We start from the raw sequence: 20,497 nt of genomic DNA, 5'->3' as shown, positions 1-20,497 counted from the left end.
TCAATTAAAAAATAACAATTTTTCGATTACGGTTCAATTAATTTGATTTGCATGTTATTATGTTAGTTTGAGGGTTTCTTTCGCGAGTTATATCGTTATAATTTTTTTTAAAAAAACAATATTAGTTTTCATTAATGCTTCGGTAACGTTAAATCTAACAACAAAGTCGAGATTGTACATAATTAATGGATATAATATATTCCTATTATCTTAGACTTTAAAGATTGGCGGATAAATAGAATATGGCCGAAATCACTTATTCCTTCCCGATAAAATTGAATAACACTTGTGTGTCAATTGGGTGATCAGAAAATAGTTATGTGCCGGAAGAATATTTCATGCACGGCCCACCATTTCATAACAAGGCATTTCAAGTCCATCTCACTACTATTTTATTATATTTATATTTTGATAAATATAAGAATTCTACACCATTTCATTGAAAATGGTACATTATGTAATTTCATCGATAAAAAATAAAATAACCGACTGTTAATATCGAGACAGGGACATAACTCAACTATAATAACTAGTTTTTGACATTAAATTAAGTTAAAATCTCAATCTTATCAAACTTCAGTTCCATCGTTCATAATTCAATATTTGATTATATTTTTATCAAAAAATTTATATTAATAAAATATCTATATAGTAATTAATCTTAGATTTAAACTTTGAAATCAGTCCATAAATGAATAGACTCAGCAAAAACCATATAGTTTTGAGAATACACTGTCATTATCATAGCCTTGTACTTCCCTTCAATGTACCTTGCCTCGTAATAACCAAAACTCGAGGGGCAAAAGAGAATAAATTCAGCAGAGGTGGGGTTTATTTTTATTTTTATTATTATTTTCAAGTTCATCAGGCCATTCACCCCGTTTTCATCAGCACCCACTTTTTTTTTTTTTTTTTTTTGAGCTGAATATGAAGAGGCCTAAAGTTCAAATTCTTGGAGTTTTGATATATGTTTTTTGATTATCGTATAGATGGTGTAGCCTTGCTTTGAGAATGGTATCTCAAACCCTAATTATCGAAGGTCTCATACTGAGGCTCTTCTCCATGTTACGCCGCCGGTAAACTCATTCATTTTTGTTTTTCTTTTTTCTGTTTTGTGCTGGATTTTTTTTTCTTTCGCTGTTTTCTGGGAGTATCTTTGATAATCAGACCGTTAAGAGCGTTTGTTTTTAATCCTGCGTGAAGTTTGATGTTTTATGTTAAAAATGTTTTTTTTGGAGCTGGTGTTTAAAGGGGAGACTTTCCGGGTCTTGTGAACAAAGTCTAGCTTTCCAACCGTGTCATTGGGTTGATTGTCCTGAACTCCTGATGTTATGCTGTAGCTAAAGTGACGTGTGATTGGTTTCGCTTCGAGGTTATAATTTTTGGTTTATTCTTTTTTGGGGAGTATTTATTAATTAGTTGAGATTCTAACCAATCTAGTCAAAGCCAGATTAATAATGATGGCGCTATGAATTTTTGTTTTTGTTTGAAAATCTGAAGTTTTTCTTCTATTACTGCCTTTCGTTCGAAGAACTCTTGTTTTTTTGGTGATGGGTTTGTTTGGTATCTCGCGAAAATATGAATATTTGTTGTTAGTCATCGAAAGTTTTTGGCCATAGTCTTTTAGTTCATAAATGAGTTAGTTACCTTACAGTTCTGTTTTCCTTCTGAGACGATTTTCTTGAAAAAACCTCCCTGAATTTCTTTTCCTCCTAACTTCGTTTATTTGTATTTTTCGTTTCCATTGTTTAAATCATTGAGGATTTCTTCACATGGGACATATTAATAACGATTTTCTATCCAGGGACGTGGTTCAATTTGCCAAGAATCTGTGCTGTGCGGTGGTTCTGTTGTGTTCTGTGTTGGCTCTTGTAACTTGCAAGCGCTACCCTGTAACCGAAGCGTCAAATCAGTTGGATACTGAGACGTGTGGGTCCTATGGGGCCAATTTCGATACAAGCTATTCTGATGTATTTGGTGGTCATAATAGTTCAGAAATGGTTTCGAGTAGTACTGTGCAGCAACGTGGTCTTGAAAACATATGCCTGCCTTTGAATTCTTTCTGTTTCCCGTCAACGTTGTCTGGGGTTTTGTTTGATGAAATTGATTCTAACTTAGAAGTGTTAGATGATTCTGGGGATTTTTCCTCTGGACTGAAGCAAGTAGGTAGCAGCATAAGTAGGTCACTTGACCGTAGTATCTTCCAGTTATCGGATGGGAGAACCATTTTGTGTTCTTTGCAGCAGGAAGATGGTTTTGAACGACAAACAGAAAATTCCTCTTGTACAAGACCATCATCTGACTATAAAACTCTCCTATCAAAATCAGGGAAAAATGTTGATACTGTGAAATATGACTCTTTGGATGACTTGTCTACCCCTCCTGTGGAAATAAATCCTTCACTGCTGGATTGGGGACGTAAGAATGTGTATCATCCTTCCTTAGCGTTTTTAACAGTGAAGAATATAGGTGATGACAGAAATTTGAGTATCTATCACCCTTATAGTAGCAACTTGCATTTTTATCCTTGCAATTTTAGTGAAACATTATTGGCCCCAGGGGAGGTTGCATCAATATGCTTTATTTTTTTGCCCACAAAGTTGGGATTATCATCAACCCAACTGGTTTTACAGACAAGTATTGGTGGTTTCCTTGTTCATGCTAAAGGCTTTGCTGTTGAGTCACCTTATTTGATAAAGCCTTTGATTGATCTTAATGTTTCCTCCATTGGAAGGTGGAGAAAGAATCTGTCTTTGTTTAATCCTTTCAATGAAACTCTCTATGTGGAGGAGATAAATGCTTGGATATCTGTTTCTTCGAGAAATACTTCAGGTTCATCAAAAGCTGTTTGCCGCATTCACACTGTGGAGGATACAAGTGACTACAATATATTGAGTGCTAAAGATTGGTTGGATGTGGAAAGTGGCGTAGTTGGCTCACCACACATTTCCATGAGGCCACACATGAATTGGGAGATTGCTCCTCAAAAAACCGAGGCTGTCATGGAATTAGACTTTTCACAACGTTTTGAAGGAAAAGTTGGTGGTGCTTTCTGTTTGTTGTTGAGATCATCTACAAATAGAATTGATACTCTTATGATACCCCTTGATGTGGAACTGAGTCCACACTCAGCTATGGATACAGGCAATGTTTCTGTTTTTATAGAGACCTTAGTTCCATGCAGCTCAAATGGATCTAGTACCTTTGCCCTGGCAGTGAGAAACAATCATCCATATCTATTGAATGCGATCAAGGTCAGCGAAGCCGGAGATGGTACAAATACTTTTGAAATCAAGTCAGTTGAAGGACTCTTGCTTTTTCCTCGGTCCACCACACAAGTGGCTATTCTCAATTACACTCATCTAGGAACACCCCGAGCAGACTTGGACTGCAAATTACTTGTATGGATAAATGACTCTAGAATTTCTCAGATAGAAATACCTTGCATAGATGTAATCAATATCTGCTCCAAAGATAAGGAGTTAGATTATTCTGTTGGATATGCACAAAAAATCAACAATATTGTTTATATCAAAGGAAGACAAACATCTTACAGAAGCAGCATTCAGGCACCTTCTGAGACCAAGGTAAAGAGATTTTGCCTCTTGTTTCTTCCTTGAAACAAATTTTCTTGGATTAGCGTGTGATTTTTCCACGACTCTTCTTTAATCCTTGAATTGGTATTTTGGTCTCTTGTTGCTACATTGAGTGCCTGAACTTTTTTTGCTCGCTGGCTATGGTTGGTAGTTGCATGTGTTATACCTTAATGGAGCAAAAACATACATTTATACTTTTGATGAACTAGAAAATCAAAAAAACATGATTGCTTACCCTTGGCGTACCACATTTCATGAGGTATTGAATTGCAATTCAGTGTCGTACTGCAAATCATAATGATGTCCAGATTTCAATACTTGAAGCAGAGAGAACAGATTGCTGGATCTGGTCTTTTAAATAATGCAAAAGTTCAGGCTTTTAACATACCACATTACTTAGTCAACCACATCACTGTGATGGCCAGAAAAAAATTGTGCAATTTAGTTCCAAAATGCGATCACCTGCATGTTCGCGACAATATCTTTTTTGTGCTTTATGCCATTTTTCTGGTTTTAAATAATAATATGTACTCAAAATATCACTTGTTTTGTTGCTTCAATGATCTTTTGAGTTTAATCTAAATTATTTCAAGTTGTTTTGTGAGTAACCTTGAATTGTGCTAATAATTATTTGAAGGCCATGGATTCAAGTGAAGCGGAAGAATTTGTCCTGAGGAATTGGAAATCGCAAGCCACTTCAAATTTTATGTCTGTTCTTGATGATAATGAATTACTATTTCCAATGGTTCATGTTGGAAATTATTGCTCCCAGTGGATTGCTGTTAAAAACCCGAGCCAACAACCAATTGCTATGCAACTTATTTTAAATTCTGGGGAAGTCATTGATAAGTGCAGGACATCGGAGTTGCTTTTACTACCTTCTTCATCTAAGACTTTTCTGAGCGATAAATTATCTTCACCAATAAGGTATGGGTTCTCGTTGGCAGACAATGCAATAACTGAGGCGCTTATTCATCCTCATGGTAGTGCATTTTTTGGTCCAATTCTTTTTCAACCGTCCAATCGATGTGAGTGGAGAAGTTCAGCTTTGGTTAGAAACAATCTCTCTGGTGTAGAGTGGATTTCGCTGCAAGGATTTGGAGGGTCACTCTCAATGGTGTTGCTGGAGGAATCTGAACCTGTGCAAGGTTTAGAATTTAAACTAAAATTGCCAACTAAACTAAATTTTTCGTCTTTTGCCTCTACGGAGAAAAGTTCTTCCTGCTACCAGCCCCTGACAAAAGAGGTCTATGCCAAGAACTCGGGTGATCTTTCTATGGAGGTTATACGAATTGATGTTTCAGGTTCAAAATGTGGTTTGGATGGGTTTAGAGTACGTAATTGTAAAGGTTTTTCTCTTCAACCTGGAGAATCTATGAGGCTTCAACTATCTTACCAGACTGATTTTTCCTCGGCCAGAATACAGAGGAACCTTGAGCTGGTTTTGGCTACTGGGATTCTTGTGATACCTATGAAAGCAAGTTTACCAATGTATATGATGGACTTCTGCAAAAGATCGATGTTCTGGATACTTGTCAAGAAAGCTGTGGTTGTGGTCCTTGTTGCTGCCACCTTGTCGTTTTTGCTGGTCAGTCTCCTTCCCTGTTTTACTGCCTTTTTTCCTGATGAAATTAAAAATGGAAAAAAATCCTCTTCCACTATGAATCTCGTAGAACGATCATTTGAAAAAGAGGAAGCCTCGACCTTGGAATCTTCTGGTAAATCTCTTGATTGTAATATCTCTGGCAAAGGGCATGATGATCCTGCTGCAAAATGTCAGATGAAAAATAACACTCTGTTGGGTGCTCAACCAGAGTTCAGATTAGCGTCAGGACTGTCAAAATCTTTATGTGTTGTGAATTCTGATGCGCAAGATGCAACTGACTCAAGAAACCTGAGGGTTATCATTGCGAAAGAAAAGGTAAGGAGGCGAAAAAAGAAAAAGAGTTCTACTATCGGACTTTTTGAGTTATCAAGCAGTCAGAGTGGCAATTCTACCCCTTCATCTCCTTTGTCTCCTGTTTCATCCATAATTCCTAAACGATCATGTCTAGTGTCTCCTGATGGGGAACAATTTGTGGAGAATAGAAACCCATTTGCTCAGACACCTGACCAGAAATGCGATGATGAAGAAATCTCTGATACTCCCTCTATGGTCAATCTTCTGGAAATTGAGGTTTCTTCAAAATGCGGGAACAAAAATCCGGGCTGCTCCCCTCTAGAAAGGCCGAGTTTGACTAGGAATGTGGCTTCCAAGGCTGTTCTATTGCCTTCTGCAACGTTTCCTAGTGCTTGGAGAGCTGCCCCAACCTGGGCATGTCAGTCTCCATATTTGGCTTCAACATCGAGAATTGCTCCTCATGCCCGGGCACCTGGATCCAAACTTCAAAACCAGAAATCGGGTGAGCGCGAGGTGAAGACCTTGTTCAAGAAAGAGATCAGTGTAGAGGAGAAGGCAGGTCTTGAGGAAAAATTTACTTATGATATATGGGGGGATCATCTGTTTGAACTTCCCTTTACCCACTCGCCAAATGATTCCCCTGGAAAGTGTCCCCGCGCTATAGAAAGTGACTCTGAGAGCTTCTTTGTGAGAGGCCCACCAACCCTCTTCACAAACTCTCTTTTAAACCCTGTAAATTCCAAGATGGAGGGTAATGAATTAGCAAGTTATGAATAAGCAATCGTTCTATTTTACTGTTTTTTTCCAAAGTTATTTGACTAAGCAATTTTGGCGGAAGGAAGCTGAGTATAAAGTTTAGCAACATCCTAGTAAAGATTAACACTAAAAGTTGATAATTCCGGGTTTTACAGTTCTACGGTATTTCGGGGGTACTTGGTCGTTCATGGTCATTGGTGATGAAAAATCAATGGTTGCACCAGTTTAAAATCTGTTTCGTACTTGTTTTGTTTCATTTTTTGGGAGGCTTCTATTGTTTCATATAAAACTTGGCATCCATGGATGTTCTTCAAGCCGTCTTCGAGTATTGGTTCTGTCATTATGCATGTGAGCAACCTTAATTCAAGTCAACAAAAGTTTTATTGTTTTCGTAACTGCAAAGTTTTTGTGAATGATTCTCCCATATTTTTTTTTCGCATAATAATGAAAACATCAATGTATTGATGGTTTATTTTTAAGCTTGTATGTTTTTTGTCTTTGTGTTTGTATAGTTAGATTGTCTGGCCTCTGTTCCATATTCCGGCTTGTTGAGGATCGAAGTTGAGTTTAGAGGGGGGATGAATAAACTCTACTCGTTTTTCGTTCTGATGAGGTACTAAAATCCTGTTAAGGATAATAGTTGATCTTGTACGAATACTTTTACCTGATTACAATAAAACGTGCGGAAACAATCTGATGAAGTAGTTGAAAAACAATAAAACAGTAGGCAGCAGTTGTTTATGGAAGTTCGAAGATAAACTCTTCTACGTCTCCCCTTCTTCTGTTTCCAGAAGGTATAACTAAAAGACTTTGGATATTACAGTACAACACTTGTACACATCCACTTCAGAAGGACTTACACCTCAGCCTACTGAAACTCTTAGTTTCTCAACTCACAAAAATGCGAAACACAAAGTTCTGAAAAGACTTTTTTCAGATTACAGACTCTTCTGATAAATTATAAGTGCAGTAAAGATCGTGAAGAGTGTAAGAATTAGTAGCACAAGATGATCTACAAAAGATCAGATATAAGCTATGAAGCGTGTGCTACTTTTCTTTGTGTTGAACTTTTTAAATGTTCAAGGAATTCTGATATTCGTCTGATAAGAGAGTAGCTTTGTTCCTTGAAAATGATATTATGCGAAGTGTCGTATCGAACAAGGATTTGATCCAAGTATATATAATCGACTGAGTTCAACGTTCACAATCAGAGAAATCTTCAGATAACTGATACAATCAGCTTTATTAACGAAACAAGTTCCTGCAGAAAAGCTATAAAACAATCAGTCTTGTTTTATACTTAATTGGGTAATATGCATTAAATGACTCCGTATAGTATTTAATGCTGCAATTAATACTAGTACTAGGAACTCTTTAACGGTAACATTTAAGATAGCAACGTTAGAAAACGTTCTCTACTGGTTTTGTATTGTTATCCCTTTTCTACTGGTTTAGTTTTACTAGAACAACAGCTACTGATAAGTTATTCTGTTGTTCTGGTCTGCTGGTCTACTGGTTTTAGTTATCATCGCCATAATAAAATTCATGTCTAACAATTTCCCCTTTTGTGGTGATGCCAAAACCTAAACAGTAGAAAGGCGTTAAGTAAAACAGATAATCATTTAAACAAACGGATAATGTTAATAACGCATTAAAGGAAACAAATCAATCGGTTCCAATGTCCCTGTAAATGATTTCTTCATTTTGAGGTTCTTGATCTCTTCTGTTAGAAGGTTCAGCCTCATCTTCTGTTTGCCTAACTCCTGCTTGATCTCCTCTATCTCCTCTATCTTCCCCCTTTTTGGCATCAGCGGCCACCACATGGGTAAAGAGATCATTCAGTCTGCCGGAAATATTTTGAATGCCATCGGTTAGCATCTCCAGATACGGGGTCTGAGAAGAGATGCGATTATCTAATGTAGTGATAGATTTATTTTGAGAGTCAATCTTGGCATCCAAAAGTTCCACAGAAGTAGAGAGTGATTGAAAAAGATCATCATGCTCAGTGATTCGAGTGAGTATATCATTTTGAGCAAGCATGATGGTGCCGTGAGTCCTTGATATAGCTTGTCTGAAAACGGAGGTTTCAGCATACATCTTGTCCGTGGTCTCCTTAGTGAGATATATGTATTTCCCCATTCGCTCTCGGAAAGATTTAGCACCACTGAATTCCGCTAGGTTTTCACAAGATATACGTTTCACTAAATCAGAGACGTTATTGAGTTCGGTTTGTAGAAACCGAATTTGATGTTCCAGGTCAAAGGTATCTGATTCCGGGGAGGGAGTTCGTGCAAGAATGCGTTGTTTGATCTCAGAAAGACGAGAATTCGTCGCAGTAAAAACAGGGAGGGAGACAGTCAACGCAGTAGAAACAGGAGGAGCATCCATCAATGCAGTAGAAACAGGAGGAGCATCCATCAATGCAGTAGAAGGAGCAGGGTCTGCTGTGCTTTCTGCTGGAATTGCAGAAACAGTAGGTTCAACAGTAACCAGAGGAAGAGTAATATCTTCAGTAGGAATGGCCAAGTCAGAGGCCAAAGCTTCTTCCATTGGGACAGTAACAGCCTGTGAAACTGAAGGTGCTTCAATAGAAGGTGCAGAAGGCTGTTCCAGAAGAATGTTCATTTCTGCTTGATGTGCAGCAGAAAACAACTCTAGATGCGGCAGTAAAGAAGTAGCATCTGGTTCTACTAATTGGTGCCCTGGGGTAGGAGAACCAGAAGGGGGCAAGGAAATAGCCGGTGCTGCTTCCAAAGTGGTAGAGACAGTAGGGACAATCGATTCAATGACTTCCTCAACTAAAGCCAGTTCATGCACGGACAATAGTGATGAGGACTGAATGGGCCTAGTCGGAGATGCAGGAGTACTATGAACAACAGCCTTTGGGGAGGCTGTAGTCCTTTCCTCAACTGTCTGATTCTGTTGAAAGATCGGGACAAGGCCAACATGATAAACAGTAGGCTCTCCAAAGCCTTGTTCTTGAGCAAGAAGTTGTTCACTCATCTGCTTTAATCTGTCAGAAAGAATCAAAATAACATTTTGATCCTGAACAGCAGTAGGAACGGCAGGATCAAAATTCGATGGAAGAACTTTCAGAACTGATTCTAATTTCTGACATTTCAGCTGATCGAGGATGAAGTTCCTTCTGCGCAAGGCCTCGATGACATTTTCTGTTTTTGCCAGCTGAAAAATTCTCTTTTCCGCATTCATCATTTTGCCATAAGCCCCTTTTGTTTTGAAGTAAGCAAAGGAATGAAACAAACGGACAGTATGACATTCATCAAAGAAATTCATGTCATCGTTTGCAGAGGTCTCAATCTCGGCTAGATGAAGATCAACGCCGGTGGTGACAATGGTTTTGTGACCAAAAATAGGTGGTTCTTCAACCATTTTCCCTTTGCCTTTGTCAGAAGATGAAATAGGCGCAATAGGTCGGAAAGCAGAAGACCCGCTTGCTGGTTCCCGAATAACGATTCCAGATGTTGGCTTAAAAACAGTAGCAGTAGAAGGTGCTGAAACAGACGTAGTAGCGTGTGCAGTCGAAGAAGCAGTTGATCGAGCAGAAGGAACCGTTTCTGGAAAGACCTGACGAATAGGTACTTTCTCAATTTTAGACAGTGCTGCTGTCTTTTTAATCTTAAGAATGGTGCGCGGTTTCTTCTTGGCTAGGGTTGGCACTGCTGGTTGAACAGCAGCAGCAGACTCTTCTGATGCTGTTTTATCGGAATCCGTCGAAATAATCAATCGTTTCTTTGAAATTTTCTTTTGAGGTTTGGGAGCCTCAGAAGCAGTTTCCCCAATTTCCTTCTTCATCGCAACAAACTCCGCCACTGTTGGCTTAGGCCTTAGAGCCAATACATTTGCAGCATCAATCATGGTGACTGAAGTAGCATCGAGATCACTGGTAGATGCGAAACCAGCATCCTTGAGCAAAACACTGATCTGAACCGCGAAACCAGAACTTCTCCTGACAACCATATCCTTCATAATTCTGAAAATAAAATGACTCCAGTCCACCTTAATCCCCTTAGAGATGTCGGTCATTACTTGAACTTTCTCCTTCGTCAACTTGTCGAAGGTGCCGGCCTTGATCAAAATAGCTTTAGCCACAATATCGGCCAGAATCTGATACTCTATTTTGAGCAATTTCTTGTGACAGGAAGGAGACACTTCTTCTCCAGATGCTGAGAAAGAGCTGAGTGCAACAGACATCTGTCTTGGAAATATCAGAGAGTTCAGACGTACCCGAAAGTGGAAGGAGGAAGGTTGCTCCTAGGTGTGCGGCATCAATGGAGATAGAAGCATCTCCTTGAGTATGAACAATCCTTCCTTCATGCACTGTTGCTTTAGCGTAAAATTCCAGGAGAGCATTTTTGTAGATAACTGCTGGTGCTTCCAGGAATTTCCGGAGTCCCGATTTCTCAATATCCTGAAACATGTTCAAGAGATTCTCATCCTTGATGTTGAGAACGGAAGCAAAGTTAACTTGATAAGCGTTAAGAGTGTATGCTCCAGCCATTTCTGTATGCAGATGAGATCAGAAAAATTTTGCAGTAGTTAGTTGATGATATAGAGAAAGCAGTATCTGAATAGCGATAGTTATGAAACAGTAAAGGTGAAAATGTGAAATATGAAATAGATATACAGCCGTCAAATAAACATAAAGACACGTGTCAGTATGTTCTTGGTTGAGTGTTTGAAAAGTTTTGCAGAAACTGTCAGAAAGACGAATGATTTTGAAAATTTTGAAAAAGAGCGGGCTGTCCAGACGGTTACTAAAAGAATTCAGAAAAGGACTTGTCATTTTATGATAACGTCTGCTGGAAGTTTCAGGGTGCTGAAATATGCGAGCACTTTGTCAAAACCAGCAGACTTGTAGTTTTATCGAAAAGACAAACATCCTATCTGTTTTCTGAAAAGGTGTCAAACTCTTAGTCTGACTAAGATACTGTTCCCCCTCGGTAAATGCAATTAATAAATGGTCATAATTGCGACAAGTGACTCTTGGCCATCTCTCAATCTGAGCCGTTGAAAATGAACAGTCGCAATCTTGCGATTCACAAGAGTCTTTGTTCCCTCTATAAATACCTGCAAAGCTTGAACGAAGTTAAACAAAAACAATGAAAACTCAAGTAAAAAGAGAGTTAGAGTTTGATTCAGGAGATGGAGCAAAATTGTCCAGAGAGAAGTTTGAGGGTATCATAAATTTCGTAATGATCCTTGAAATACACTCCTGGAGTTGTAGTTTCCACAGTCAAGCAGATCTTTTGCTTCGATTGAGTTTAAAATGTAGCATCGATTTCTTCCAGAAGCATGCTAATGCAATAAGAGAGTGCTGGTGGATTGATGATGCTGAAATCCTCTCTGATGCCCTGTAAGGCATCTAAAAATTACATTAGTGCTGGCAAGACCTAAGCTTGCTAGATTCTTTCTAGGCCTTTCTCTTCGAGGAAGACCATCTTTTTCCTGTTGAAGTACTTTGCAAGCAAATATCAGAGAGCTCCTAGAAGACAAACGCTACATGTAACGCTACTGGTTAAATAGCAAAGAAGATCTACTATTTTTACTTTTGCATCGTGTAATGTACTAAAATGGTTTCTAATAAAATTCCAGTTTTGCTTATCTGACTTTTCTCTTCTGCTTTTCTGCAAATATCTTACTGTTAGTTCAATACGATAAATAAGCGAGTAAGGATAAAAGTTAACTAAGTTAACAGAAAATAATCAAGTTAAATCTATCAAACCAAGAGAATTACGAAAGTAAGAAAACTTATTTTCTGGTAAGGGTTTCGTGAAGATATCTGTTGTTTGTTGATCAGTAGAAACATATTCCAGACGAATGTTCTTCTTCTGCACATGATCTCTAATAAAGTGATGTTTGATGTCTATGTGCTTCGTTCTGGAATGAAGTACTGGATTTCGTGTGATTGCAATTGCACTGGTATTGTCACAGAATATAGGTGATTCGGAGGCTTGAATCCCATAGTCTCTTAACTGTTTTTGAATCCATAGTATCTGAGAGCAGCAGCTTCCAGCAGCCAGATATTCTGCTTCTGCAGTAGATGTGGCTATGGAAGTCTGTTTCTTGCTAAACCAGGATATCAGCCTATCACCAAGAAATTGACAAAACTCACTTGTGCTTTTTCGGTCTAGTTTGCAACCTGCATAATCAGCATCTGAATATCCAATAAGATTTAACGATGAATCATTGGGATACCATAAGCCGACGTTTTGAGTTCCTTTCAAGTACTTCAAAATACGTTTAGCAGCAATATAATGAGATTGTTTGGGGTTAGATTGAAATCTAGCACAAATGCAAACAACAAACATGATATCTGGTCTACTGGCAGTTAAATATAATAAAGAACCAATAAGACCTCGATACTGAGTTACCTCTACTGGAATACAACTTTCATCTTTATCAAGCTTAATAGATGAGCTCATTGGAGTAGAAGCAGCAGAGCATGCTTCCATTCCGAACTTTTTCAGAAGCTCCTTGGTGTACTTGGCTTGATTTATAAAGATTCCAGTCTCTGATTGCTTAATATGTAATCCTAGGAAGAATGTTAATTCTCCCATCATACTCATTTCAAATTTATCCTGCATCAATTTTCCAAACTTTGCACATAATTTGGGGTTAGTTGACCCAAAAATAATATCATCAACATAGATCTGTACTAAAAGAATGTGCTTATCTTTGACTAAAGTAAATAAAGTTTTATCTACTGCTCCGATGGTAAAATCATGATCAATAAGAAATTGTGATAGAGTGTCATACCAAGCTCTAGGTACCTGTTTTAGACCATATAATGCTTTGTGTAATTTAAATACATGATGCGGAGAAAAATGATCGATAAAACCTGGAGGTTGTTCGACGTATACTTCTTCTTGTAAAAGACCATTTAGAAAAGCACTTTTCACATCCATTTGATATACTTTGAAATTCTTGAAAGCAGCAAAGGCTAAGAATATTCTGATTGCTTCGAGCCTTGCTACTGGTGCATAAGTCTCATCAAAGTCTATGCCTTCTTCTTGTCTGAAGCCTTGAACTACCAATCTAGCTTTATTTCTCACCACTGTGCCTTCTTCATTGAGTTTGTTTCTGAATACCCACCGAGTTCCAATGACAGCTTGATGAGATTGTCTAGGTACTAGAAACCAAACTTCATTACGTTTGAATTGATTCAGCTCTTCTTGCATGGCTTCAATCCAACTAGGATCCAGAAGAGCTTCTTCAATCTTCTTTGGTTCATCCTGAGATATAAAAGCAGCATGCATATATTCATTAAGCATTTGCCTTCTGGTTCTCAACGGTGCTGCTGGATTACCAATAACCAATGATGGAGGATGAGATTTTCTCCAGATAAACGGATTTGAATGGGTATCTTCCTGATTTGTTATGTTAAGATTGTCTTCTACAGAACCAGTAGTAGGTTCTTGAACATCTTCTGCTGGTATTGGTAGATCCAAGTTCTGTACTTCTGGTTCCACTATTGGTGTGTCTGGTTCTGGATTTTGAAGATCCTTGGTATTTGCTTCTACATCATCTTCACTGTCGATTTCCAAGTGAATCCTGTCTAGCCTGTTACTTAAATCAGATATGTTAGAAATTTCAGCACTGCTGTCTTCATCGAAGACAACATGAATCGATTCTTCAACATTAAGAGTTCTATTGTTGAAGATTCTAAAAGCTCTGCTTACAGCAGAGTAACCAAGAAATATTCCAGCATCTGATTTTGAGTCAAATGCCGTCAAATGATTTTTGCCATTATTTAGTACAAAACATTTGCAACCAAACACATGAAAATAAGATACATTGGGCTTCTTCTCTTTCCATATTTCATACGGAGTCTGGTTGTGTCTCTTGTTGACCATAGATCTGTTTTGCGTGTAACAAGCAGTATTGATAGCTTCAGCCCAGAAGCGCTGAGAAATGTCTGCATCTGCTAGCATTGTTCTAGCTGCTTCTTTTAGAGTTCTATTTCTCCTCTCAGCTACTCCGTTTTGTTGAGGAGTTTTGGCAGCTGAATATTCATGATGAATCCCCTGTTCATTCAAATATAACTCAAGATACTTGTTAGTGAATTCAGTGCCCCGATCACTTCTGATTTTAATGATGGTAGTAGATTTTTCATTTTGAATCTTTTTAGAAGCTTGATCAAGAGACTACTGGTTTGATCTTTTCCTGCGAGAAAGATTACCCAAGTGAATCTAGAAAAAGCATCAATAACAACAAGAGTATATTTCATTCCCCCTAAGCTCAAAATGGGGATAGGACTAAATAGATCCATATGCAGTAGTTCCAGACATCTTGAAGTTGATTTGCTATCTTTGGTCTTGAAACTGGATCTTATCTGTTTCCCAAGCTGACAAGCAGAACAAACATGATTTTTAACTAAATTAATGTCAGGTAATCCATCAAATATATTCTGCTTCTTGAGATAATTGATTGACTTGAAATTCAGATTATTCAATTTCTTGTGCCATAGCCAGTGTTTATTGCTAAGAGAAGCAACTAAGCATGTAGGAGTATTGACATGATTTGAGTTCCAAGAGACTCTGTAAATATTGCCGTCTCTCTTTCCAATTAACACAGTAGTTTCAGTAGAATCTCTAACTATACATGAATGCTTTTGAAAAGTCACAGAATACCCATTATCACATAGTTAACTAATGCTGATTAGATTGTAACAAAGATTGTCAACTAATAACACATCGTTAATAGTTATATTACCATGGATAATCTTACCCTTAGCCATGGTTTTACCTTTTGAGTTGTCTCCAAAAGTTATCTTTGGTCCAGTACAGCTCACTATTTCGGAAAGTATGTTTTTTTGTCCAGTCATGTGTCTGGAACATCCACTGTCCAGATACCATGTAGAGTTACTGATTTCTGCTTCCTTCTGTTGTTCCTGCAAACACAAATTTTAGTATCTGGTACCAAAATCTATTTGGGTCCAAGCATTATCAGTCCTTTGGGAACTCACATTTGTACAATTCTTGGTGACTTTGTACTTCGGGTATCCAAAGATGTGTGTGCAACAGAAGGTCTGTTATTTCTAACAGTATGCATGCCAAAATGTTGTTCTTCCCTTCTGTTTCTGTTTTCCAGTCTGTATCTCTTCTGAACAGGTTTAGAGTTGTAGTACTGGTAATTTTTAACCTTAATAGGATGTTGTCTTCCAGAGTTGAATTCTTTTCTGAATCTATAACTCTGGTCAACTTTTTCCTTAGGTTTAACGTAACCCAGACCATAGTGCATTCTTCTGTTCGTCAGATTTACATTCCTTTCAACTGAAGCAGTAGGTACTTCTGGTTCCTGTACCACACTGGATTTCACAAAGTGAATGTATTTCCCTTTGCACATATCCAATGTTGGCTTAGTATTCGTTTCAGAAGTGCCTTCATTATTACAAAAACCGAGACCACTCCTATCTCCTGACTGTTTTTGTAATTCTTGCATCTTTTCCAATGAAACAGAAGACTTGTTCCAAGCATTTATCAGTAGCGACAACTTCTGGTTTTCAGAAAGCACCTTCTGGTAATCTGTTTTGGCTCTTTCATTATCAGTTATTAATTTACTCATCTTAACTTGTAAATCATTGCAGCTGTCTACTTGCAAGCAAGTTAACTTACTGTTCTGATTCTTTAAGTTCTGATTTTCAATCTTAACTTCTTCAAACGATTGAGAAAGTCTGGAATACTCTTTTTACCATTTCATGCAGTGCATCAATCAAGTCATTTCGTGTAAATTCATTAGAGTCAAAATCAAATACCTCTCCAAATGTCGAGGTTGAGTCATTGTCTGCCATTAGACATTTGACTTCTTCTGCATCACTGTCACTGGAATGACTTTCTGAGTCAGATGACTCAGAACTAGAGTCCGCCCACTTAGATTTGCTTTCTTCGGCAATCATCGCTTTTCGATCTCTTCTGGACTTTTTGTCATTCCTCTTGTGATCCTTTCTCTTTTGGTCATCCTTCTTTGGTTTAGGACAATCAGCAATGAAGTGACCTATCTTTCCACAGTTGAAGCATCCCATATCACCAGATGGTGAATCTTTCTTGAAATTGCGATTGGGACCCTGATAGGTTCGATGGTTCTTCTTCATGAACCTGGAGAATTTCTTTACAAATAAAGACATAGCATCACTACTGATTTGTTCAGCCGTCTTCTCCATTGTATTGTCGATGATCACAGCAGGTAATGCCTGAGGTACAACTGCAGCAGCAGTAGAAGAGGTAGAGGCAGTAGCAGTAGCAGCAAGAGCCTTGGTGGGTAGGTTTGAAGGCTCTTCTCCACTTCTCACTTCCAATTCGAACTCGTAGGCCTTTAGATCTGCTAATAAGTCGTGCAGTTCCAATTTGTTCAAGTCTTTGGACACTCTCATAGCCAATGTTTTAACATCCCATTCTCTGGGTAAGACTCTCATCACCTTGAGGGCTATTTCTCTGTTGCTATGCTCTTTACCCAGAGCAGCTAGCTCATTGACCAAGCTACTGAATCTTTCATCAAACTCATTTAGAGTTTCACCAGCTCTCATTTTCAGATTTTCAAACTTCTGCATTGCTACAGACAGTTTATTTTCTTTCGTTTGCTCATTCCCTTCACATATCTGGATGAGCTTTTCCCAAATATCCTTTGCAGTAGAGCACATTTTAATCTTGCTGAAAGTGTTCTTGTCGAGAGTTTTATACAATATATCCTTCGCCTCATTATCAAGATTGGCCTTTTTCTTATCTTCACTGGTCCATTCACTTCTTGATTTTTCGACCATCTGTGGTGCACCGTCAGTAACAGCAACAGCTGTGTTAGGATTTAAGATTTTCAGTGGACCATCTGTGATGACATACCACATATCATCATCTTGTGCTGCAAGATGAGCTTGCATTCTTATCTTCCAGTCGTCAAAATCTTCCTTGGAGAACATAGGGATCTTGCTGAAGTGTGCCATTTGTTGTAGTTTTTCACAAACAAGAATAACCTGCACTGATACCAATTGTTGAGGATCGAAGTTGAGTTTAGAGGGGGGTGAATAAACTCTACTCGTTTTTCGTTCTGATGAGGTACTAAAATCCTGTTAAGGATAGTAGTTGATCTTGTACGAATACTTTCACCTGATTACAATAAAACGTGCGGAAACAATCTGATGAAGTAGTTGAAAAACAATAAAACAGTAGGCAACAGTTGTTTATGGAAGTTCGAAGATAAACTCTTCTACGTCTCCCCTTCTTCTGTTTCCAGAAGGTATAACTAAAAGACTTTGGATATTACAGTACAACACTTGTACACATCCACTTCAGAAGGACTTACACCTCAGCCTACTGAAACTCTTAGTTTCTCAACTCACAAAAATGCGAAACACAAAGTTCTGAAAAGACTCTTTTCAGATTACAGACTCTTCTGATAAAGTATAAGTGCAGTAAAGATCGTGAAGAGTGTAAGAATTAGTAGCACAAGATGATCTACAAAAGATCAGATATAAGCTATGAAGCGTGTGCTACTTTTCTTTGTGTTGAACTTTTTAAATGTTCAAGGAATTCTGATATTCGTCTGATAAGAGAGTAGCTTTGTTCCTTGAAAATGATATTATGCGAAGTGTCGTATCGAACAAGGATTTGATCCAAGTATATATAATCGACTGAGTTCAACGTTCACAATCAGAGAAGTCTTCAGATAACTGATACAATCAGCTTTATTACCGAAACAAGTTCCTGCAGAAAAGCTATAAAACAATCAGTCTTGTTTTATACTTAATTGGGTAATATGCATTAAATGACTCCGTATAGTATTTAATGCTCCAATTAATACTAGTACTAGGAACTCTTTAACGGTAACATTTAAGATAGCAACGTTAGAAAACGTTCTCTACTGGTTTTGTATTGTTATCCCTTTTCTACTTGTTTAGTTTTACTAGAACAACAGCTACTGATAAGTTATTCTGTTGTTCTGGTCTGCTCGTCTACTGGTTTTAGTTATCATCGCCACAATAAAATTCATGTCTAACACGGCTGCTTTCAATTTCAATTTTCTCCCAAACTCAACTACAACCAAACCCAGTTCCCGCCTTGTTTATTAGTTCCCTTTGTTTCTTCACTTGTGATATTCGATATTTGCCAGTGTCATATGGGGTATATGGAATTTCAATAACAATGAATATACTGTTTCTGGACTTTATAAAATTTTCAAGATTTGAACCTTCCTTCCGGTATTTTGATATTCATATGTTGCATTATTCATCACTTAGTTGATATGATTGCTCTTAGTCTTGAATGAAATGCTATTCTTGCCGATTCCTTGTGGGCCTGCGCCTATTTTAGCACGGGACACCAAGCTTTGGTGGTGGTTGTATTCCTGATTGACATTTAGTTAGATGTCCGATCACTAATGGTGTCATCCGGAGCTGGATATTGTGAAAAGGAGATGAGATATAAGGTTTGTCTTAATTTAGTCAACACAAGTTATTCTTTGTATAACGATGAATTGCATAGCTAATTTTTGTTTGCTTTCACCTGTACTAACCAGGGAAAGAATTGCTCCTTAAATAAATGCAAATGAAATCCTTTTTACTGGTTCATTGACAGAGGTACTCTTCCTTTTTCCCTTGTGACTCTAATGCTCCTCTATAATTGAGGTGAGAAGTTTGTGCCGATGCGATATAAATTGCCTGGATTATACAAAGCTTTTGTCGAGAATCAGAATGATCTATCCTCCTATGTCACCAGATTAAATGATGACGCTGCTGCATACTCCCTTATATCCTATTCCCATACTGCCACTGGAAGTCTGGAAAGACATGCTAAAAGCTTGATGAAGAGAGAAGTTTAAGAACACTGTACAGGCAAAAATTAGTCGAATCAGGTTCAAGATCCTATACAATTCTTCCGAGTTCAAGGACGGTAATTTTGGCACCTACCACTTTGTGGAAACAAAGCTGGTTCACTTGGTTCAAAAGGAAAACCAATGCATCTTTTCTGATCAGTAGTTTGACCAAGGTATCCATTCTACTTGTGGAGCATACTTGTAGAAAAATGTACGTTAATAAAGAAAAACAATTAACGCTTCAATGTGATGGAAATTCTGTTTCTAAAAACTTAAAGTTGGAATTACGTCAGTTTCATTGATATTTTGACAAGGAAAAACAGATGTTTCCAAGAATGCTTTATTATCAGACGTGTGCTTGGGTACCTCTGCAGCTCCCACTTTTCTTTCACCACACTACTTTGAGACAAAGGATTCCAATGGAAAGACTCGCACATTCGACCTTATCGTCGCTGCAAACAATCCGTTGAGTGTAACCAAAACGTGAATTCTAGCTTAAGATAATTTAAAGAAACATACATATTCAACTGAGCTGAACGCGGGCACTTGCGGCTATAGCACACATTTCCAAAGAAATGTCGATGGGCTTAGAACATGCACTGGACGGCAAGAAGCTACTGGTCCTATCGCTGGGCACGGGAATAGCCCAATCTGTTGGACCTAAGTACAAGGCAAGGGAAGCTGCCAAATGGGGAGTGCTGGGTTGGATATACAACAAAGGAGGCACCCCGTGGATCGAAGCTTCTCAGGATGCGAGCTCTGATATGGTTGATATTCATATCTTCATTTTATTCCAATTATTGGGCAACGAAGAAAATTATCTACGTATACAGGTAGTATTAAAATCGAAAATTTGTCGTCCTATAGCATAGCCAAATGTTTTATGAGATTACACGCATAACTTTCTTTCTTTGGGTTTTGAATTTTGATGAGGAGGATAGATTGACCAGTGACGTGACGCTGCTGGATGTTTCGACTAACTTGAATTTGCAGAACCTTGTCCAACTCGGAAAGAGCATATGAAGAAACCTGTTTCGCGGTTTAATCTGGAGAGAGGCACCGCGGAGCCAGTTCAGGGAGAGTGCACCAATGAGGTAGCTCTTATCCGGTTAGCCAAGTGGCTGTCGGAGGAGAAGAAAGCCCGGTCCCTTAATTTGAAGGATTCTATTTCATCTTAAATTGCTTGAAATTTACCCATTGCATGTCGAGTCTGTCTTCAGGCATATGAATATATTACATAAATGAAGTGGTTGAGTGTTCACTTATAATACTTCCACGATCCATGAGTTGTAAATTGTCAACTGAAATGTATCTTCGGACATTTGCATTTATTTTGGTGGTTGATATGATATTTTCGCGATCTTCTATTCCCATGCATTCTAGTTGCTGCAATTTCCCGGCTCCAGCTATGTATTATCCCACA

General features: G+C 38.1%; 1 protein-coding gene and 1 long non-coding RNA gene across 2 annotated transcripts; both read left to right on the top strand.

Moving 5' to 3' along the window:
* Positions 1-862: 862 nt before the first annotated feature.
* Positions 863-6,290, top strand: LOC140838224 (uncharacterized). Its single transcript, XM_073204379.1, has 3 exons — positions 863-1,076; positions 1,805-3,587; positions 4,234-6,290. The coding sequence occupies exons 1-3, from the start codon at positions 1,012-1,014 to the stop codon at positions 6,271-6,273; spliced, it is 3,888 nt and encodes a 1,295-aa protein (XP_073060480.1). The 5' UTR covers positions 863-1,011; the 3' UTR covers positions 6,274-6,290.
* An 11,976-nt stretch (positions 6,291-18,266) lies between these two features.
* LOC140838223 (uncharacterized) lies at positions 18,267-20,414 on the top strand. The gene is made up of 3 exons (XR_012119549.1): positions 18,267-18,702; positions 18,887-19,247; positions 19,449-20,414. It is a non-coding gene; the product is annotated as an uncharacterized lncRNA (long non-coding RNA).
* Positions 20,415-20,497: the final 83 nt, after the last annotated feature.

This window comes from Primulina eburnea, chromosome 8 (assembly GCF_022965805.1).
Source record: "Primulina eburnea isolate SZY01 chromosome 8, ASM2296580v1, whole genome shotgun sequence".
NCBI classification, from domain to species: domain Eukaryota; kingdom Viridiplantae; phylum Streptophyta; class Magnoliopsida; order Lamiales; family Gesneriaceae; genus Primulina; species Primulina eburnea.
Note: the sequence above shows the minus strand (reverse complement) of the source record. Positions and strands in the feature narration are given on the sequence as shown.